We start from the raw sequence: 24,057 nt of genomic DNA, 5'->3' as shown, positions 1-24,057 counted from the left end.
GCCGTGTCGCCGCCGCCTCGGCCGCCACGCCACCCGCCGGTCGCCGCCGCGGCCGCCGGTCGCCGGCTGCCGCCACAGCCGGCCGCCCGCCGGCCACCGCCGCGCGGTCGCCCGCCGGCGGCCGCCGGTCTCCGGCGAAAAATATTTTCCGAAACTTTTTCATATTGATCGCCGAACACCGGAAAATTATGTTCCGGGAAAACATTTTCCAGGAAAATGACTTCCGGAAAAATATTTTCCAAAAGGAGAATATTTTCCGCCAAACGAACGGAGCCTTAAAGTCCTTTGCATTTTCCCAAAAACTTTCCCCCAAAGTGTTTCCAAACGCAGCCAATGTCTATCTCTTGATTAGACCTATCAAAATGGTCATAAACCCATTTCTTAGCCAATATTTGATGAGTTGAGTTATTATATGTGTTTGCTATATTCAGTAAATTGGTCATGAATAGGTTTAGAATGATAAAGTCTAAAATAATACGGGTATTAAATTGGTTCTAATTTATTTAAATTCAACTCACCTCTATGATTCTCTCTTGCCTTTACTCGATTTCGCTATCGCTTATTTCGTGCTCTCTGATGGGTTATATCCGAAATAGAATCAGAATAATCACACAGATAATAGAAAAATTGACACACGAGTTTACCCAGATTCACCCCAGAATAGGGCTACGTCCTGCAAATGGATTCCACTATGATATTTAGGTTTTACAACCACAACAATTCGTTACAATGATCTCTCATACGAGTACAATATATATAGGACTTAAAATGGGCCCAAAGCCCAAGCCTATCTAAATCCCTTTGATCCCACAACAAACAGGTTAGCAAACCCGATGTTGTTTCGGGGGCGCTACCCTCGAGCCCCTGTCCACCCCCTGCTCGTTGTCCGGGCAGCGGGACCCCTGACATTCCGTGCGTAGGGGTCACATGTCGTCAGTTTATACTTCGATTTTCCGAAGCTCATGTGGGCATGCCTGGTATGAGAAATAAGGGTCCCCGAAGTATTCGCCAACTCCAACATTCTCATCTTAGTTTGGATACGAGTTTTTTTATACTAGATTAAAAATCAAAGTGTTATAGCAATATGGGTCAGATTAAGTATATATCACTAAATTTGTATTACATAGAAATTTGTCAAAACGGGTTAAAATGAGTCAATTTGTGTCGGGCTAATTTCGACCTGACCCAAATCCAGCCTGATTCACCCGTTTGACAGGTCTGTTTTTGACCGACGATTATCATGATAAGTTCTAGTGATCCTTTTTGAGATGTGGCCGTGAATGGCCCCCTTCGGTGTTGATGTCAACACCTAATATGCGAGAAGGAAAAGCGCTAATTGGACCTCGGTACGTAACCGGCTCTGGTAAAGGAAAATTACATTTCCTACTCTATCTTTGAAGACAGCTGGAATCTTTCAAGGTGCAAGCGTTGGTCAAAAGAAAACAATAGAAGAAGGAAAGCAAAGTTCAACTTGTCAACTTGGACTTTGGCTTGAGAATTTCCCTTTCACTTTGGTGTGAAGGACACGAAAATAAGTCGCCAGATGCAAAAGGCGAGCTTCATGAGGAGAGAGACGCGCAGCCCAAGTCGACATAGAGAGAGAGAGAGAGAGAGAGAGAGAGAGAGAGAGAGAGAGAGAGAGAGAGAGAGAGAGAGAGAGAGAGAGAGAGAGAGAGAGTTGCTCCGCTATGAGTGCGAGAGCTAAAGTATTAGCAAGTATTGCTTTGAGAGTTTTGTGCGTGGTGAGAGAAATTATATAGGAATACTTGAGTGAGATTTTTATGTATTGTATTTTGGTATAACGAGTGGGTCTTGAGTAATATATTACAATTCTCTCGTGTTACCACCAAAATACTTCCGCACATTACGCATTCTACATTCGGTATATATATGCCCTTAACTATGAAGAATGTGATTGAGTAGAATAAATAACTTTGTATGCGTCGCGACACTCCAAAACTTATTTTATGCAATCGTTTTGTCGTTTTTTTAATTCTTAAAATGTGTATCAAAATACCCACGCATCAATGTTCAAGCAAATAAAAAATAAACAAATCAATTATCGAACAAATAAAGTATGGGAAAAGAAAAATAACTCGAGCCATGGAAGTAACATTATACAACACCTTGCCCGAGCAGGTATGCTTAAGCTTAAGAACGAGAAATCTAACTAAATCTAAAAATGCTGGGAAAGCCAGCGTCTCGTACATGAGGAATCAATACAGACCTGTTACGCTTAAATCTAACTAGTCGCCTGTTTAGGACTAGGGTCATTGACCCATTTCTTATCCTATTGATGGGTTAAGTTGTTATATAGGTTATTTATATTCTGTAAATGGGTTATAAATGGATTTGGAATGGTAAAACCCAAAAGAATATGAATGTTAAATGAGTTCACAACCTACTTAAACTCAACCTACCTTGATGACGCCCTTATTCAATCTCACACTCGTTTACTCCTTGCTCTCACCTCATTTTGGGTATGGATTTTCCTCAATTGGATTAAATATTAAAGTATTTTAGCAATATGAGTCGATGTAGGTATGGGTTGAGTATGAGTTGGATCGGGCATGGGTTACTAGATTTGTAAAGAAAGAAAAAAATTAATAAAATATTCGAAATGTTAATTATTATTTAAAATTGTCAATTTTAGCGCCGATCGTGCCATGTAGGACGGTTGGTATCTACGTTAGCGATTTCAGGCCAAAATTGGCCGGATGGATTCAATCGGTAAAATGTTAAAATGTTCAGGACTCAATTAGCATAATTAAAATATTTATGCCTGTATTGACAAAAGTGTAATAAGTTACGACTTTTTGGTCGATTTTCCCCTCTTGAATATCATGTCCTTTGTTAAATTATATATGGAGTTTGTGTCCGTGTGAGAAATATCAAGAAATCTATTTAATTAATTGGATTAGGATCAATAGATGATGTAGTTTCCTCAACTGGTTTCCATCGGAGGGGCCAAGGCTATTCGGCTTATTAGGTTTAGGTCAAAAGGAGATGTGTGGTTGTTTGACTCTTATATGTAGCCGCACAGGAGGGAAATAAAAGCTCCCCGAAGAAAGCCACTGCATGACAAAATAAGGGCTCATATATTCTATAATTATATATTTATTGTGGGGGTGAAAAGGTCTTTGTCGAGGAAGGAAAACAAAATTAAATGGGATAAGTGCACTTAGGAAGTGCAATCAACTCCTAAAATTTATCAAGCTAATGCAATCAAGTCCTAATTTTGTTAGCAATTTTCGCGGTTGTCAAGATGGAGTTAATAGAAGGATTTGATTGCACAAATTTGACAAGTTTGAGACTTGATTGCTATGACTCAATTGTACTTTCGTGATAAATTTTAGAAATTGATTGTACTTTTTGAAAGTTTTAGGATTTAGTAATACCTTCGTGATAAGTTTTAGAATTTCTAATACAATTATTTCAAGTAAAATATAGGTGTTTTAACTTTTGCCTCTCTCCTCCTTTTCTCGTGAAAACAACTAGTGGGTTCTCCAGCAGAACACACACTTGAGCCGCAAGGGAACGCTCCAACAAGGAGTAGCATTGAACACACGTTGGATTTTGTGCCGTGAATTTACATCACAATTGAGTTATTTATTTATAAACATTAGGAGATTATGCTTAATCTATGTATGAGAAATACTCTCGAGTATGTGAGCAATTTTAACTCTGATTGTTCGATTATTAATGGATTATTTGTTACTGGCTATTCTCATTGAGTAAGTACAAACAGTTGGACCAAAACACGTAAAACTCTAATGCCCTTTATTATTTATTGTTTATTTTCTCAAGATTTCAATTTAATTTAATTGCAAAATCTTGTCATTTTTCGCGGTAATATGACAACATCCTTAAACTCGAGCATGTTAGATTCTGCCTTTAATTCTGTCTACTGCGTCCCATCAATCTTACGAGATGTTGGCCTTAACGGGATTCTCTCAGCCAATCGTTAAATGCAGCCTTCTTCGTAAAACCGTCACACCTGATGGGCAAGGAGGGGGCGATTAGCACGTCTTATAGTGTTTTATTCGGTCCATGAATCCGTAGGTCCATTGTGTTCCGCATGGGGTCAAATCGAATTTACATTTTCCACTGAAGTTTAATTTTGCTAATTTGCTATATTCCGAAATGCTTTTCACACTCATCTTCTATCACAAGGGAAGCAAGAACAGAGGACCCTAACTTACAGAATCAGGAATGGGAACAGCAAAGGACGCAAGAGAAGAAGTACAACAAACCTTTGGGGGAGGTGAAAGCAAGAGCAATATGGAGTTTCATTTATACTTGAAGATCAAAGAAGTGCAAGTTCACGAAAATCTATCACGTGAAATTTTAGCAATGAGGTCTTTTTGGACACATTCTATATCTGTCGTTGCCTTGCAGATTATAGCTCGTGGGCCGAACCCAAATGACTGGTTCCACTAAAAACACGTCAAGGGTCGACAAAAATCAACATGGATTATGGACTCCTATAGCCACAGAAACCCTTAAACACACGCACTCCAAGTAATCATACAATCAAAATACCAACAGTACTCAGAATACCTTCCAACCCGTCTCCCAGCTAAATGAAGACTCATTGACTCCAGACATCCTCGATGAAGCGAGCCAAAGACAAGGAAGAAGAGCCACCCTCCGTCAAAGCCTTCCTACTCTTCTCGCTCACCTCCTTCACCTTCTTCCTCCTCTCCCCAGCCTCCTCGCCCTCCATTAGCTTCCTTATCCCTCCCTCTATTTCGTCTGCCGTCACGACGAGGTCACTCCCTTTACTGAGATCTCTCCGATAATCCATCTTGATCTCCGCCGCGAGGCCGAGCTCCACCACTAGCTGGAACGCGTTGAACTGTTGCTCCGCGTACTGGGGCCACGCGGCGATCGGCACGCCGAACCATATGCTCTCCAGGGTGGAGTTCCACCCGCAGTGCGACACGAACCCTCCGATGGCCGAGTGGGCCAGGACCGCGACCTGCGGGGCCCACCCGATCACTCGCCCAACCCCGGCTGTCCTGTTTAGGAAGCCCTCGGGTAGGACCTCTGCAGGATCTGCGTAGTCACATGGGGCTTCCAGCTTGCCCTTAGCAGGCGGCCGCCGTAGGGACCACAGGAAGCGGTACCCGCTCTGCTCCAGTGCGTGGGCAATCTCTTTTGCTTGGTGCTCTTCGAAAGTCCCCTTGCTCCCGAAGCACAGGAACACCACCGATCCGTCTGGCTGCTGGTCGAGCCAGTTCAGGATCTCGAAACCCTTTTTGCTCTCGACCTTGATGTTCAGTATGGGGCCCACGGGGTACACCGCGGGCGCTCCAAGGCCGGCCAAGGCCTCTATCGCGCGTGGTTCCAGCTCGGCAAGTGTGTTTACCAAAATTCCCTTGGTTTCCCTAAACCTCTGTGCGCAACGCAATAATAGCTGGCAATCTTCTTCCATAAACACTTCCAAGGGCAAGAACTTGGCGGCGGGCAGCGGGTTAGCAAAGCACGGGAAGTCCAACTCGGTGTCAGAGCCCTTGAGCCTGGTCAGGTCCATGTGTTGCTCGTCTTGGAGAGACTGGAGGTGCAGCATGATTCCGAGGAACGCCGCGCCCGACGTGAAGAACATGTATGAAGGGACATCGAACTCGACGGCCACGTCGATCATCGAGGTGCAAAACATGTCAACGACGAGCCCTGCGAGCCGCGGCGAGCCGCAGGCAGAGATCTTGGCGACGGCTTCTTGGACGTCAGATTTGTGGCTCTCCATGAGGTGATGGATGAAGGCCAGTGGGGACGTCCTCGGGGACAGGTTTCGTCGAGGGAGGAGGACGAAGCGGATGCGGGCAGCGACGGAGGCGACGAGCGACTCGATGTGAGAATCGATCTCGGAGTCGAAGGGGAACTTCACGATAAGGATGGTGACGGAGAGCCGATTGTCGCGGTCGACGAGGAGCTTGGCCATTTCCACCATCGAAGCAAGGTGGCCGGCGCCCGGACATGGGACGAACACGAGCTCGGATGTAGTACTCATGATGACGATGATGCCTTCGAAAATTCTTCCTTTCCTTACTGAGTTCACTGCGAAGATGATAACGAGGTAGTGGATACGAACGAAGCACGCAAAAAGATGTGGATAGATCAATGGGACAAGGTGAGGGAGTGACGACGTGGTGCTTATTGTGGTCTGCGTCGTCGTCTAGTTTGACTCGGGTGTGTTGTACTCTAAGTTTGGTTATTGCTCGCAGTGGGTCTACTCAACGAGAAATTCTAAAATTACCCCGACGCACATCAACTGATGCATGCAATTAAATCAACGTGAAAATAACCGGAGAAAGAAACAAGGAATAATTAAAAAAATCAGAGATTTACTTAATTTGATTTGAATATTGATATCTACTTCACGGAAAAAATCAATGATAAATAATCGTTACAATCACTTAACAAGCTCGAATGTTTTCCACGTTCAGTCAAATCCACGATATTTAGCCTCGTAGAGAATTACCTCACCGTTTGAAACACTCATGTTTCAACAACGAAAATATCACAATTTGGGTGTAGCATCCTTTAGCAAAACCCACGTTTTTTTGCATTTTTCCTTTCCCTCACAAACCCTCTGACCGTACTATTATATATATATATATATATAATATATGAGTCTTTTACTGTACGAAGGATATCAATAATTGACCAATCAAACCCTTGAGTTTCTCCGGTTATAAGTTCACTTCTTTATTTGACCCCACCGCCCAAGTAAGTCCAAGATCATCATTTGAAAGAAAGGCAAGAGAAATCAAAATCGAATTAGGACTCTTTCTCTTACGCCTCACCGAACATGGATCAGTCTACATTATCCAATCCGGTTGGCTCTCCTACACTATTCAAACTCGAGACATTAATGAAAAATGTTAGCGGGTTCATAATATTTAAAATTGGCCTCATATGCATATGATGCGCTCGAGAATCTGTTCCATGTTGAAAATATCGAGTGATTTGTAACTTTATATGATGTTACATCATTGATAGATTAAGAAGTTATTATATAATCTGTGGATTATTTAGACCAATATCGACAGAAGGATGAAGGTAGGATAAGATAAAGACATTAAGGATTGGCGTATTGAGTAGAAAAGACAGCCTTGTATCCTTATATCTTATTACTTGAAGATGTGATCTCTAAGATTCCGAACAAGGGCTTGTACATTTCATGTGGACAAATTTACCGGGAATTTGAAAAGGCGGAAAGGTTTAAGGACGTGGAGGAGTTGTTGACACTTAATTATTGCCTATAAATATCTCTCATGGTTAACAAAAAAAAAATCGTATCGCAGAATTTTGTGGTCATGCTCTATACTGGAGTCACTATGTTTATGGTTAACTTGTCGGCATCGAATAAAGACAGGTCTGACTGTGAATTATACACAAATTGGCCTGACGTGTGAATTATTGATAACATGTGCGATGCGGATGTGGTGTTAAATTTCGGAAAGAAACCGACACAAGATAAAGAATCTGGCCAAAACAGAAAGGAACGGAGAGAAACCTTGACAAGAATTCTTCGATTTGTTTTTTTTTGTTGGTCGTAACAAGAATTCTTCGATTGAAAGGTGGATTTTCACAGTTGGATTGGGCAAGATCTTCTTGGCCATGTGGGATAGATTCGCGGTCGAATATGAGGGGCATATATGGGGCCCGAGGAAGACAAAACAGGAGAAAAAACAAAGAAGAATAGAACTCACTGTATAAAACAACATGGGCAGCACACTCGAGAGAATAAAAAACCGAAAGAAGTGTGCATTCACGAAAGAATCTGGTCGAGCAAGATGCAGAGGTGTGATCGGTGGAAGAACTGAGAAGTCATCAGTTTGTTTCGCGAAAAATGTGAAAATGGATGATTCGGAGTACATTTTCCTAAAAATGATTACTTGTATCACTTACAAAACTAAATGAGGGAAAAATATTTTCATCATTTACGAAAATATTTAGACATAAATTATTATTGATAATAAAAATATTTTTCATTGGCTAGTTACGTCAAGCGATACAAGCGATTCTTTTTTTGGAAAGACGATCGTTTATATCGGTTGAAATAAATAGTCGACCATAAATATTTTCATTATCGACAAAAAATTATGTCTCAATATTTTCGTGGACGATGAAATTTTTTTTGTTTGTTCATATCATTTTTAGGAAAATGTTAATCAAATCATTTATTTTCCGCGAAATAAACGCACTCTTAACGGATGAGCTCTTGTTGCCGCGTCGTTCGCCGGAGTTCATCGGAGCATTCGATGGAAATTGGTCGGCATTCGTGGTGTTTATTGTGCTGAGAACTTGAACTTTTGTTCCCATCTTTCGACTAAATCAATTGTGTGAGCCTACTGATGTTTTACTTCAGTGTCATCCGAGTATTGATCCCTCAATGCCCTCACAATCCGATTTGAAAACACGGAGCAACTTGTCTTGAATATGGTCTAATCCGAACCAATTCACATTGCGTTTGGTTTTAGTTTGATGTTTTCTCGTGAATATCTTGCAATTGATGTCATAACGTGCGCCGTTTAAATTTATATTGATGTTGATAGTTAGTTCATAAATTATTATGTAAAAATATTATTAATCTATCACATCACTACATTGATTGAACTTGTATATCGTAATTAGTATCTTCCTTTGGTGAATAAATCGGTCGGGAAGTAACAACCACTAGCATCCGCATGAATTGTATCATGTTAAGTGAGATTACATTCTTTGAATTATTTGTGCAGTCTTAAACATCATGTCCTAAAATTCGAGCATTTTAAATTTTACCTCTAGTTATTTCTATTGCATTTCATTAATCTTATCATAAGATGGCTACATGTAATTCACTCTGCCAAACATTAAATGCGGCCTTCCTCGTAAAACCGGTCTCATCTGATGGGCAGGGACGGGCGATTAGCACATCTCATATTATTTTAGTGTAAATGAATTTGCAGGCCGCCGGTTTCCTCAATAAAAAAGGTGAAAATCCTTTGCGTTCCATATGGGGTCAAATCAAATTTACATTCCTCAAGTGTGAAGGTTCAATTTTGTCAACTCCCAAATGCTTTTCACACTACACTCTCTAAAGCAGGAATGAGAATAGCACCGGAGGCAGAGAGTTAAAGGATAACACCAAGCTTGGAGGTGAAAGCAAGAGCAAATTGGAATCCATTTATACTTGGAGATCAAGGAGGAATGCTTGCCGGTCCATTAATTCTTTTTGGACACTTTCTATATCTTGTCTTTACCTTTGCATGGTTCCACATAAAACACGTCAAAGGGTCCACAAGAATGAACATGGTTTATAGTCACAAAAACACTAGAACAGTCCTTAAGGATTGGAGCGCTGAAAAACACACCAAGTAATCATAGAATCAAAATAACAACAGTACTCAAAATACCAGGAGGCTCATTGACTCCAGACATCCTCAATGAAGCGACCCAAAGACGAATAAAAAGAGCCACCCTCCATCAAAGCCTTCCTTCTCTTCTCGCTCACCTCCTTCATCTTCATCCTCCTCTCCCCGGCCGGCCCTTTGCCCTCCATTAACTTCCTTATCCCTCCCTCTATTTCATTTGCCGTCACGACGGCGTCACTCCCTTTGATGAGATCTCTCCGATAATCCATCTTGAACTCCACCGCGAGGCCGAGCTCCACCATTAGCTGGAACATGTCGAACTACTGTTCCGCGTACTAGGGCCACATGGCGATTGACACGCCGAACCATATGCTCTCGAGGGTGGAGTTCCACCCGCAATGCGACATAAACCCTCCGATAGATGGGCCAGGACTGCGACCTGCGGGGCCCACCCAATCACTCTCCTGACTCTGGCCGTCCTATTGAGGAACCCTTCGGGCAAGACCTCTGCGAGATCCATGTAGCCACGGGAGGCTTCCAGTTTTCCCTTTGCCGGCGGCCACCGTAGGGATCACAAGAAGAAGTACTTGCTCCGCTCCAACGCACAAGCAATCTCTTTCGCTTGGTCCTCATTGAAGCTCCCGTGGCTCCCGAAGCACAGGAACACCACTGACGCATCAGGCTGCTGGTCGAGCCAGTCCGGGATATCAAAACCGTTTTTGCTCTCGACCTTGATTTTCAGTATGGGGCCCATGGGGTACACCGTGGGCGCTCTCCCCCGGCGAGCCGTGGGGAGCCGCACGCGTGGAGGTCAGCCACGGCTTCTCGGACATCAGCTTTGTGGCTCTCAATGAAGTGACTGAGGAAGGCCACTGAGGACGTATCCGGGGAGGGGCTTCGCCGACGGAGGATCACGAAGCGGATACCTGCAGCGACGGTGGCTGCGAACGACTCGACGCGGGAGTCGGCTTCTGAGTCGAAGGGCAACTTCATGACGAGGATGGTGACGGATTGCGAAAATTCAAATCGGCATTAGCATAAATATTACAAACAATACAGAATTGTAAAGAAACGAAATTGCAATAACAAAGTCGGAATCGATACAAATGAATACCGAGGCTTGTGTTTGACACGATTTCCTTAAAACAGATTCGTTCCCTCCAGACGCGATCGAGGTTTCGTGAACGTCTGTCTCCCGGATACAACGGTTGACAGCGAAGAATAGAGCACGGCACTTCCAAGCTTCCGGCGAACTTGAACAAACTCGAAATGAACACTACCGAAAAACAGTGCAAATGCAGAGAGAGTGTAAAACCTGAGGAAGAATGATTTCGATAAAAAAATAGAACGCAGGGAGAGCATTTCGGGAATAATAACGGCGATTAAATGCAGTCGTTATAAAATCAATACGAATAACGGACGATTAAATCTGCCGTTATAAAATCAATACGAATAACGGATCGTGTACGCGGGATGTGCGCTCGCGCCCAAGTTTCCATCAATTTATCCCATATTTCCAACAAGCCGATCATTGCGGTCCACAAGGAGCTTGGCGATCTCCACCGTTGACACCAGGTGGTCAAGGCCCGGCGATGGGATGAACACGAGATCAGATTTAGTACTCATCACGACGTGGATGCCTTCGAAATTTCTCCTTTTCCTTGCCGAGTTGGCTCGGATGCGAGGGATAACAAGGTGGAGGCTCTTATAGACCTGAATATGCGAGTCTTTAGTTAGTGGGACTGAAGGGAAGCACACAAAAAGATGCGGATAGATCACTACTAGGACGAGGTGACGACGTCATGCTAGTTGTTGCCTGAGTCGCCGTTAGTTTGACTCGAGTCTGTTGGCTTCTAAGTTAAGATAAGGGGTTTTTTCTTGCCGCCGGTTTATTCCACAAAAATGCTTAATGGATCCCACGTGACACCAACAAAATTTAAAAATTTGGGATAAATATACTATGAGTATCACAATATTTGCAAGATGCTCACTTGAGCATCATACTTTTTTTTTCGCTCACTTGAGTGTCGCAAATTTAAAAAATCAATCATTTGAGTGTCATCAGCGATTTACTTTGTCGGAAAAGCCATCGTGGCATTCATTTATAATACATCATCCGATGTTGCGTGTCGAAAAACTAAAGTCAGCACTTGAGAAGGCAAAGGATGTTGCTTGAGTGTCTGATTGAAGGACAACAAAAGTTCCAACAATCAACAATTTAAATGAGCTCAACTTATATAGTTTATAGACCATACAATATCTATTCAATTGAGAAGTTATTGTATGATGTCTATTTCTCGAGTCGACATGTTAAAATGGTTCATAAATCTACTTCTTAACTTATATTTGATGAGTTGTGTTATTATATTGGTTAATTATATTAAGTAAATAGTTCATAAATAGGTTTAGAATTATAAAGCCTAAAATAATGAGTATTAAATGGGTTTTAATTTACTTAAACCCAATCCATCTCTATGACTCTCTCTTTACTTTCTTTTGCTCTTACTTAATCTCCCTATCGTTTACTCCTTGCTCTCACCTCAGTTTGGATATATTGATTGAGTTGGGTCAGGTATAAGTAATACATAGATTTGTATTATATGAAAATTGGTTAAAACAAGTTAAATGAGTTAATTTGCATCGGACTATTTTCGATCCAACTCAAATCCAATCTGATTCATCCGTTTAACAGGACTGCTCTTAATCAATGATCATTATGACAACTTTTGGTGATCCATTTTGAGATGTGGCCGTGGATACCCCCCTTCGGTGTTGGTGTCAACCCCTAATATGAGAGAGAAAAGTACTAATTGGACTTTGGTCCTTAAACCGGCTCTGGTACAGGAAAATTAACTTACCGACTCTATCTTTGAAGACAGCTGGAATCATTCAAGGTGCAGGCTGTTGGTCAAAAGAACGTCAAAAGAAATCAATAGAAGAAGGAAAGCAAAGTTCAACTTGTCAACTTGGACTTTGGCCTGAGAAAAAAAGTCACGGCAACTTCCCTTTCACATCGAAGTCGATTGGACTACAAGAGGCGGTGGAACACCTATAAATAATAAAATTAATATAACGAAAAACTCTAAATTAAAACACTTAAGATAAATTTATCAAAAATTAATTTTTTAACTACAAAAAATCCAAAATTAGTACATCCATGATAACTTTATTCAAAATTAATTTTTTAACCACCAAAAATCCCAAACTGGTACATTTGTGATAAATTTACCCTCTATTAATTTATATTAAATCGGATTAATATCACGAAAAATGACAAACTGGTACACCTGTGGCAAACGGAGGGTAAAACCCAAAGTAGTACACTCGTCAACTATCGCGGGTCATCCAACTAAGCAATTTGATGATAAAATTTAACGAAAATTAATGAAGGGTAAATTTATCCTAGGTGTACCGATTTGGGATTTTTGGTAATAAAAAAATTAGCTTGTGATAAATTTGTCACAAAATAAATCAGTTTTGAGTTTTTTGTAGTATTAACCCTGAAAAATAAGGCTTAGCAATATTAAGATAATTCGCCAGATGCAAAAGGTGAGCTTTCGTAAGGAGAGAGGTAGCGCAGCCTAAGTAGACATAGAGAGAGAGAGAGAGAGAGAGAGAGTTGCTCCTCTATGAGTGTGAGAGTTAAAGTATTAGCAAATATTGCTTTGAGTGTTTTCTGTGTGACGAGAGAAATTATATTAGTAATAGTCGAGTGAGATTTTTATGTACTGTATTTTGGTAAAACGAGTGCGTCTCGAGTTGTTTATTATAATTCTCTCGTGTTATCACCATATCGCTTTTGCATATTGCGCATTTTACATTCGGTATAAGCCCTTGACTATGAAGAATGTTATAGAGTAGACTATATAACTTTGTATGCGTCGCGACCCTCCAAAACTTATTTCATGCAATCTTTTTGTCTTTTTTTTTTATTCTTAAAACGTGTATCTAAATACCCACGCATCAGTGCTTAGGCCAATAAAAAATAAACAAATCGATTATCGAGCAAATAAAGTATGGGAAAAGAAAATAACTTGAGCTATGTGGGTAACATTATACAACGCCTTGCTCGAACAGGTACGCTTAACGTAAGAGTGAGCAATTAACTCGAATTATCTAACTAAATCTAAAAATGCTAGGAAAACCAGCTTCTTGTACATGAGGAATCGATAAGAGTAGTTACGCTTAAATCTAATTAGTCGTATGCTTGGAACTAGGGTCATAGATCTATTTTTTAACCCATATTTAATGGGCTGAGTTGTTATGCGAGTTATTTATATCCTGCAAATGGGTTATAAATGGGTTTTGAATGGTAAAGCCTAAGAGAATATGGGTGTTAAATGGGTTCACAACTTACTTAGACCTAACACACTTTAATATACATATGCGTCTTCATTATAATTGTTGCGGAAGCAAGCGATCGAACAATAAAATTGACAAAATAAGAAAATAAATCGGACGCCAGATTAACGTGGTTCGATCGTAGTGACCTATGTCCACGGGGAGAGCAGCACGAAATTCCACTATAAATCAAGTGATACAACGGAGATTACAACTGCACTCGAGTCACTCAAACACTCTCGGTATTTCCCAAGCCCCAATTACATCCAATAACTCACGTAGTGTTTAGCCCCACAATTTCTTATGAAATAATCTCTCAATCTCACAAAGGAATTACACAAATTTTTACCACAAGATTTAATTGCTACAAATACTTGGATATCTTCATAGTGTAATTCACTAGTAGAAGCTCCTCTTTGATGATCTTCACAATTAACATCCCCTTCTTATTTATAGGCAAGAATTGGATCCAAATTAGGAAACCTCTTTTTAGGAAACCTTCTCCAATTACGAAACATTTTCAACTAGAAAACCATTCAATTAGAAAACTTATTCAAAATAAAAAATCTACTTGAATTAGGAAGCTTTTCTTTTTCGGGCTCAAAATCGAGACATAATTTTAACAATCTCTATCTTGGCTCGACATTTGAGCTAAATCACAATCGCTTCGTCACAACTTCGCTACCACTCTCCCATAGCCCTAATGGGCTCAACCACCATAGATGTCTTTTAAGCTTTGCCATAACCGTGGACCTCATCAAAACACTAACTACACCTGCATCTTTAACTACTTCACAATGATTTTCCGATATAACCTCCTCAACCGCAGATAAAGCAAAACTATTGTTGCATCCATATTTATCAGGAGATCGAATACACACCTTGTCAAATTTAGTATTTACAACAACTGTTGGCTTAACAGGCTCCATCTCGCTACAAGCACCTTCTATGTGGATTATTTCGCTAGTATCCGCTACCTCAAAAGTTTCTTATTGCAACTCCACCTCAAGCTGAACACCGTTACATCCGTATGAACACTGCTATTAACACTCTTGGAGACTCGTCAAGTATAACTTCTTTGCTGATAACAAGTGAATTTAATTTCGAGCACCACAACCGATAGCCCCGCTCACCTTGTGCATAACCTTGGAACATGCACTTTCTTGCCCTTCCATCAAGCTTACCATCACTAACTCGAACATAAAATGGGCAACCAAATATTCTAATATCAGAATAATCAGCAACGTTACCTGACGACACTTCTTTAGGAATCCGACATCTAATCGCAGTCAATGGGGATCTATTCTTCAAGTAGCTCGCCGCACTAAGCGTATCCGCTATGCATCTCCTAGCCATACAAGCACTAGAGAGCATTTTATGGGCCATCTCTAGTAATGTTCTGCTTATTAATTTTGCAACATGTCGTGATTTACTGACACTAGTGTGGTGTCTCACTATGCCGTCCTTCATGCAGAATTCATTTAACAGCTCCGAGCAAAACTCCATGCTACTGTCAGTCCGCACCTACTTGATCGTTTTACCAGTCTCCTTTTCGATCAAACATCTCAACTGTCTGATCCTCACAATAGCATCAAACTTGTGCCTAAGTACAAACACCCATGTCTTCCTTGAGTAGTCATCCACAACTGTTAGCATAAATCTAGTACTCTTCCTTGAAGGAAACTGCGACAATCTGCGAACATCCAAGTGAATTAATTTTGCAGTATCTGTAGTTTCTTTGACAATCTAACTGAACTGCACTTTCCGCCATTGATTTAAATCACAACACCTGCATATATTCAGTTTATCAGCAACATAACCACATAACAGATTTCTTTCACTTAGAACTTTGAGGCTTCTCTCGCTAATGTGCCTCAAATGCATATGCCACAATTCAGACTATCAAACTGATTCATCCGACGTCTCCGCAGTGAATTCTATCACCATCTCACCTTGAAGTTTATACAGGCCATTATGCTTGATTTCTTTCATTATCACCAAGGCACCTCGAACAACCTTCAGAATTCCACATTTTGAAGAATACACACACCCAGCTGAATTTAAGGCACTCAAGGAAATCATATTTTTCTTCAACTTTGGAACATACCTTACTCCAGTTAATGTCCACACAATACCATTATGTATTCTGATTCTAACATCACCAACACCCACAATATTGCACTCAACATTGTCCCCAACTGCACTTTACTACTAGCCATGCACTGATAAGTAGTAAACCAATTCCTATTTGGTGTAGTGTGAAAAGAATCCATAATCCATCCATCAAACGATGAATAATTAGTGACAGACAAGACAAAAGCATTATCCGAATTACTGGTTGCTATAGCTGCAATATCATCCGCAGACTCAACTTTAATTCTCTTACCTTTCTCATTTTTCAGTTTAAGGCAATCCCTTCTAAGATGCCCCCTCTTGTCACAATTCCAACAAACAACATTACTAGCCTTAGACTGACTTTGTCTATTCATGTTTATACCACTTCTGCTAACACATGTACTAGTTTTTCCTCTATTTTCACCTACTAAAGCAGATGATACATGTTTATCAAATTCTCTTCTACAGATGTCCTCACTCAGAATTAAATCTCGAACACCATCAAATGTCAAACTTGTTGACCTAGAGGAATTACTAACAGCAAGAACAATAGTATTTCAACTATCAGATAATGAGGTTAATATAATCAAAGCACATACCTCATCTTCAAAGTCAATATCAACTGAATTTAATTGACTAACGATCACATTGAATTCATTGATATGATCAGCAACTGACACACCTTTGCTCATCTTCAAATTAAATAGACATCGTATCAAATAGACATTGTTAATCGCAGAGGGCTTCTCGTACATGTCCGACAGGTCTTCTATCAAACCCACGGTGATTTTCTCTTTCATGATGTTAAACGTGATGTTATGAGTCAACGTCAGCCGAATAACATCCAAAACTCGTCTATCTAGCAATTCCCAGTCAGCTTGCTTCATCGTCTCTAACTTCTCCCTAGATAAGGGCAAGTGCAGTTTCATCTTATAGAGATGATCCTCAATTTGCATCTTCCAGAAACCAAAATCCGTCCCATCAAATCTGTCCATTCTCACTTTTCCTTCTTCTGCCGACATTGATTCGCTTCAATTTAGCCAAGCCTAGCTCTGATACCAATTGTTACGGAAGCAAGCGATCGAACAATAAAATTGAAATAAGAAAATAAACCGGACACCAAATTTACATGGTTCCTACGTCCACGGAGAGAGCATCACGAAATTCCACTATTGATCAAACGATACAACGGAGATTACAATCACACTCGAGTCACTTAAACACTTTTGGTGTTTCCTAAGCTCTAATTACACCCAATAACTCACGTAGTGTTTAGCCCTACAATTCATCACGAAATAATTTCTCAATCTCACAAAGGAATTACACAAATTCTTACCATAAAATTTAATTGCTACAAACACTTGGATATCTTCAAAGTGTAATTCACTAGCAGAAGCTTCTCTTTGATGATCTTCACAAATAACATCCCCTTCTTATTTAAAGGCAAGAATTGGATTCAAATTAGGAAAGCTCTTTTTAGAAAACCTTCCCCAATTAGGAAACTTTTTCCAACTAGGAAATCATTCAATTAAGAAACCTATTCAAAATAGGAAACCTACTTGAATTACGAAACTTTCATTTTCGGGCTCAAAATCGAGACATAATTTTAACAATAATAACATCAGTAGGTACTAACTTGTTATAACATTTAAGCAAAACATAATGAAATACATGGTCCTGGGAAGAAGGTCAGGTCAACTAGCGCCACTACTCCTACATTAGCCCAAAAGCTAGTCACCATCTAACTCAAGAGTTGATGGCCTCAGGCATCGTCTTGTCCCCTCCAATGTCATATCCAAGGGATCATCCTCCAAACTGAAAAATAAAGAAATGAGCCGAAGCTCAATAAATGAAATCTCTAGTTTTAAGTTAGAACAATCATCTTATCACTTCACTTGGTATCAACAAACAACGAGTGCATAAAAAAACCAATAAAATTTCATAAATTATCCACTCAAATGCAAACAAATGACATATTGTTTCATGATGCATAAATGCCACATAGTATATCACCCATACAAACTTGTGAAATCATGATTGTCACTGGCTAGGACCATCTCGATTCACGAGGCATCGTCACCACCAATTCATCGGGGACGAAATCATTCCTACCCTTTGCCATGCCTCAACCCATTCATCATGGGTGTCCCTTACATTAGCGAGAATAAATATACCACTGTACATTCGTATGATAATAACTATTTTTTAACATCATACCATGACTATAAAAATCATGTCATATCATAGTTATAAAAATCATGTCATACCATGACTACACGAGTCATGTCAACATAGGATATCATATCATCTCAATCTTGTAGAGAACCATCATACACGGTAGAACATCTGCCGAACTCTAGAGTCTTATCCTCAGACTCATACAAGGGAATTCGCTCGATAGCGAATAAGTAATGGCAAATTTATTAATCACATCATTCGCATGCAATTCATAGCAATTGCCATGTTCATCACAATAATCTGCCATTTTCTATTCAATTAATGATAAACAATCATTTACATGCACTTCAATGCACATACTCTTCTTTCCTTCTTATTTGGTTAGACATTTATCAACCTAATGAACTCCATTAGTTACTCAATCAAATAAAGGAACAACATGTGGTTGTACTCAATAAATGGATATACTCAAAAGACAAGTGAATATGTTTAGATTCAGAGAGTAAAATCTACTCGGGTTCATAAGTAAGTATATTCAAATTCAGAAAGTAAAATCTACTCGGGTACAGAAGTAAGTATGTCCAGATTCTGAAAGTAAAATCTACTCGAGTACAGAAGTAAGTATATCCAGATTCGGAAAGTAAAATCTATTCGGGTTCAGAAGTAAGTATGTTCAGATTCGGAGAGTAAAATCTACTCGAGATTAGAAGTAAATCTACTCAAGCTCACAAGTAAATATATTCAGATTCAAAAAATAAAATCTACTCGGGTTCAGAAGCAAATATGTTCAGACTCAGAAAGTAAAATCCACTCGGGTTCAGAAGTAAGTATGTCCAGATTTCGAAAGTAAAATCTACTCGGGTTCAGAAGTAAGTAAGTCCAAATTTAGAAAGTAAATTTTACTCGGATTCAGAAGTAAGTATGTCAATATTCGGAAAGTAAAATCTATTTAGGTTCAGAAGTAAGTATGTTTAGATTCAAAGAGTAAAATCTACTTGGGTTCATAAGCCAGTGTGTTCATACAAGAAAGTAAAATCTACTTGGTTTTAGGAGTAAATGTACTCACGTTCAAATTCATCATTTTTACTTACCAAATATACCACACTTTAAGAAAGCCAATCACACACCTTTTCAACATGTACGAAACCAGCAAAATGAATCAAACAATCACCATATCCAATATATTATAGCACATCAAAATGGCATATCTCAACCAACTAGCTTAAAAGTGTTAGGTAGATTGAACTAATTTAACGTCTAGAGTCTTCACTTACCTCTAACAAAACTTGAATAACCCAAAGCTTAACCGACCTTGTAATTCTTGGATGATGTTACTTTGAATCCTAGGTTCGGAAAGTGATGAAAGTAAAGGATATATTCTTTGAAAGTCTGAAGGTGAAGAAGCATTACGGCAAAAGTGAAAATGAGTTTTATATTACTAAAGTTGTGGTGGTGACTAGAGAGAATTCATATTCAGAAGGGAGATTGCATGTAAATCACATGTGGCCATGTCTCCCGTAGTGGATGGCCAAACGGAAGAAGAATTTGATGATAATGCCTTATGGTGATGACATTTGGTCTTTAGGTGTCAAGAGTATTCCTTTGAGTGAGACACTTGGCCTTGCATATGTTCTTAAATGGCCAAGTGTGTTTAATGTGTCAAAGAGCATGGAAGCATTTCATCCAAGAAAAACAAGTGGCCTTTGATGCTTTAAGAATAAAACAAGTGGCTTCTTAGGTGGCTTAATAAAAAAGATGACTCAAGGATTAGTGATAAAGTTTGAGTACAGAGGAGGCACATGGCCATGCAATTATAAAATGCCACGTGTTGTGTTTGTGTCCTAACCAAAGGAATTTGTGAATAATCACAATAATAACAATATTCTTCCACCTTTGGGGCCATTAATGTAAGTAATAAACTTTTAGTACTAATTAACTAAATTTTAAACAAATAATACCACTTATCAACAACTAAGACGACGTAAATTGATTAACATCGATCTACTATTAATGTATACATCAACATTTATAAATTTTAATTTTCAATATGTTGAACTCGGAATGATTACGTTTGAGAAAATTCATCCTCCGCACCTCACAAAATTTACGATTCGATTAAGATTTCCACATATTCACCCAAATTCTAAGATAAATAATACTTATCTTTATAATCTACGATTTTTTGGATGATTTTTCTCTCTTAAATATCATGTCATTTGTTAAATTATGGCTCGAGTTTGAGTCCGTATGAGAAATATCAAGAAATCCATTTTCTTAATTGGATTAGTATCCATCAGATGATGTAGTTTCCTCGACTGGTTTCCATCGAAGGGGCAAAGGTTATTTGGCTTATTAGGTTTTGGTCAAAGGAGATATGTGGTAGTTGGACTCCCATATGTAGCCGCACACGAGGGAATTAAAAGCTCCCCAAAGAAAGCCACTGCAAGACAAAATAAGGGCTCGTGTATTCAATAAATATATATTTATTACGGGTTGAAAAGGTCTTTGTCGAGGAAAGAAAACAATGTAAAAAAGATTAGTGAATTGGAAGTCCTAAAACTTATCATGAAAGTGCAATTGAGTCTTAAATCTTTTCAAAAAGTGTAATCAAGTCCTTAAATCTGTGCAATTGAGTCATAAACTATCAAAAAGTGTAATTAAGTTCTAAAACTTGTTAATCTGGTGCAATCAAGTCCTAAAACTTGTTATTATTTCCGTTTGTCAAGTTAGACAGAATAAATATAAGGAGTAGATTGCACCAACTTGACAAGCTTGATGAATTGATTGCACTTTTGGATAGTTTAAGAACTAAACTGAACTTTTGTGACAAGTTTTAGAATTTAATTGCACTTTTTAAAAGTTTTAGGACTCAATTCACTATTGTGACAAGTTTTAGGACTTCCATTACACTTATCCCAAATTAAACATAGATTTATTAACTTTGCCTCTCTCGTTCTTTTCTTTTGAAAACAACCAATGGGTTCTCCAATAGAACGCACACTTTGAGCCGCACGAGGGAACGGTCCAACAAGGAGCATTGGACACACGGTGGATTTTGTGCTATGAATTTACATCATCATTGAGTTATTTTTTTATAAACATTGTTGGATTATGCTTAATCTAAGTATGAGAAACACTCGAAAGTTGTCCGATTATCAATGAATTATTTGCTGTTGGGTCTTCCTGTTGAGTAAGTATCAACACTTGGACCGTAGCACGTAAATCTCTGATGTCCATTATTGTTCATCATTTATTTTTCTAGTGATTTCACGTTGATTTAATTTCAAGATCCTAGATAATATTACAACATCCTTAAACTCGAGCATGTTAGATTTTGCCTTTAGTTTTGTCTATTGCGTCCCATCAATCCTACGAGATGTTGGCCTTAATGGGATTCACTCTACCAACCGTTAAATGCAGCCTTCCTCGTAAAATCGTCTCACCTGATGGGCGAGGAGGGGCCGATTACCACGTCTTATAGTGTTTTACTCGGTCCATGAATCCGTGAGTCCTTTGCGTTCCGCACAGGGTCAAATCAAATTTACATCTTCGACTAAAGTTCAATTTCGCTAAATTCGCTGCTCCGAAACGCTTTTCACACTCATCCTCTTCATCACACACTAAGGAAGAACAGAGAGCCCTAACTTTCAGAAGCACGAAGGAGAACAGCAATGGACGCAAGAGAACAAGGACAACAAACCAGGGAGACGAAAAGGCAGGAGCAAAATGGAGTTTTATTTATACTTGGAGATCGAGGAGGTGCAAGTACACGAAAATCTATCATATGGAAATTTATGGATGATGTCTTTTTGAACCCATTCTATATCTGTTGTTACCTTTGCAGATTACAGCTCGTGGGCCAAAGCCAAATGACTGGTTCCACTTAAAAACACGTCAAGGGTAGACGAAAATCAGCATGGATTATGGATTATAGCCACACAAACCCTAAAACACACGCACTCCAAGTAATCATAGAATCAAAATACGAACAGTACCCAGAATACCAGCCAACCCGTCTCCTTGCTAAATGAATGCTCATTGACTCCATACATCCTCGATGAAGCGAGCCAAAGAGGAGTAAGAAGAGCCACCCTCCGTCAAAGCCTTCCTGCTCTTCTCGCTCAACTCCTTCACCTTCTTCCTCCTCTCCCCAGCCTCCTCGCCCTCCATTAGCTTCCTTATCCCTCCCTCTATTTCGTCTGCCATCACAACGAGGTCACTCTCTTTGGCGAGATCTCTCTGATAATCGATCTTGATCTCTGCCGCGAGGCCGAGCTCCACCACTAGCTGGAACGCGTTGAATTGTTGCTCTGCGTACTGGGGCCACACGGCGATCGGGACACCAAACCATATGCTTTCTAGGGTGGAGTTCCACCCGCAGTGCGACACGAACCCTCCAATGGCCGGGTGGGCTAGAACTGTGACCTGCGGGGCCCACCCGATCACTCTCCCGACCCCGGCAGTCCTGTTGAGGAACCCCTCGGGCAGGACCTCTGCAAGATCCGCGTAGTCATGGGGGTCTTCCATCTTGCCCTTCACTGGCGGCTTCCGTAGGGACCACAGGAAGCGGTACCCGCTCCGCTCCAACGCGTGGGCAATCTCTTTTGCTTGGCGCTCGTCGAAGCTCCCCTTGCTCCCGAAGCATAGGAACACCACTGACCCGTTTGGCTGTTGGTCGAGCCAATCCAGGATCTCGAAACCCTTTTTGCTCTCTGCCTTGATGTTTAGTATGGGGCCCACGGGGTACACCTTGGGTGCTCCAAGGTCGGCCAGGGCCTCCACCGCACGCGGTTCCAGCTCGGCAAATGTATTTACCAAAATTCCCTTCGTTTCCCTAAACCTCCGGTAGCAACTCATGAGCATCCGGCAATCTTCTTCCGTAGACTCTACTACCAAGGGCAAGAACTTGGCGACAGGCAGCGGGTTAGCGATGCACGGGAAGTCCAGCTCGGCGTCAGAGCCCTTGAGCCTGGTCAGGTCCATGTGTTGCTCGTCTTGGAGAGACTGGAGGTGCAGCATGATTCCGAGGAACGCCGCGCCCGATGTGAAGAACATGTAGGAAGGGACGCCGAACTCGACGGCCACGTCGATCATCGAGGTGCAAAACATGTCAACGACGAACCCTGCGAGCCGTGGCGTGTTGCAGGCAGAGATCTCGGCAACGGCCTCTCGAACGTCAGGTTTGTGGCTCTCCATGAAGTGATGGATGAAGGCAATACGGGACGTCCTTGGGGGCATGTTTCGCCGAGGGAGGAGGACGAAGCGGATGCGGGCAGTGGTGGAGGCGACGAGCGACTCGACGAGGGTATCGATCTTGGAGTCGAAAGGGAACTTCATGATGAGGACTGTGATAGAGAGCTGATTGTCGCGGTCGATGAGGAACTTGGCCATCTTCACTGTCGACACCACGTGGCCGACGCCCGAACTTGGGATGAACACGAGCTCAGATTTAGCACTCATGATGACGATGATGCCTTCGAAAATTCTTCTTGTCCTTACTGAGTTCACGCGGTTGCGAAGATGATAACGAGGCAGTGGGTATGAAGGAAGCACGCAAAGAGATGCAAATAGATCAACGGGACAAGGTGACGAAGTTGTACTGATTGTGGTCTGCGTCGCTGTATAGTATGACTCGCGTCTGTTGGATTCTAAGCTCAGTTGTTGCTCGCCGTCAGTTTACTCCACGTGAAATTCTAAAATCACCTCGGCACACGTCAACCTAAGGGTCACAGGTTGATCGATCTAGCGTTCTCTTACCCGTGCGACCTTAGGATTTTCTTCCCAAGTCAGCCTTTCCCACACTCACTTATAAGATGTTAGAGAGAGAAATTCTAGAGAGAGAATGAGATGTACAAATAAGGGGAGGAGACCCCTTTATATATAAGTATAGGACTGACTGTATCCATAGATCCCTCCTCGATCTAACGGTGGAGATCATACCTCCCCAAGTACCATGTACCTCCATTTATTACAAGAGAGTACAATTACAGTATAGCCCATCCCTAAGAGTATTCTAGAATATTCGAGAGAACCCTGAGAGTTAGAATCCTCGACGTCCGCC

General features: G+C 40.7%; 2 protein-coding genes and 1 pseudogene across 2 annotated transcripts; all 3 read right to left on the bottom strand.

Moving 5' to 3' along the window:
• Positions 1 to 4,113: 4,113 nt before the first annotated feature.
• LOC115677214 (anthocyanidin 3-O-glucosyltransferase 2-like) lies at positions 4,114 to 23,456 on the bottom strand. Its single transcript, XM_030600336.2, has 2 exons — positions 21,833 to 23,456; positions 4,114 to 4,391 (listed from the first exon to the last, which is right to left on the bottom strand). The coding sequence occupies exon 1, from the start codon at positions 23,454 to 23,456 to the stop codon at positions 22,032 to 22,034; it is 1,425 nt and encodes a 474-aa protein (XP_030456196.2). The 3' UTR covers positions 4,114 to 4,391; positions 21,833 to 22,031.
• LOC115677215 (anthocyanidin 3-O-glucosyltransferase 2-like) lies at positions 4,455 to 6,185 on the bottom strand. The gene has a single exon (XM_030600337.2). The coding sequence runs from the start codon at positions 6,011 to 6,013 to the stop codon at positions 4,592 to 4,594; it is 1,422 nt and encodes a 473-aa protein (XP_030456197.2). The 5' UTR covers positions 6,014 to 6,185; the 3' UTR covers positions 4,455 to 4,591.
• LOC115677028 (UDP-glycosyltransferase 71A16-like) lies at positions 9,151 to 11,254 on the bottom strand (annotated as a pseudogene).
• Positions 23,457 to 24,057: the final 601 nt, after the last annotated feature.

The sequence above is a fragment of the Syzygium oleosum genome, unplaced genomic scaffold (assembly GCF_021117445.2).
Source record: "Syzygium oleosum isolate NSW1041296 unplaced genomic scaffold, Sole_v2.1 Sole_v2.12, whole genome shotgun sequence".
Taxonomy (NCBI): Eukaryota; Viridiplantae; Streptophyta; class Magnoliopsida; order Myrtales; family Myrtaceae; genus Syzygium; species Syzygium oleosum.
This window is presented reverse-complemented; position numbering and strand designations above follow the sequence as displayed.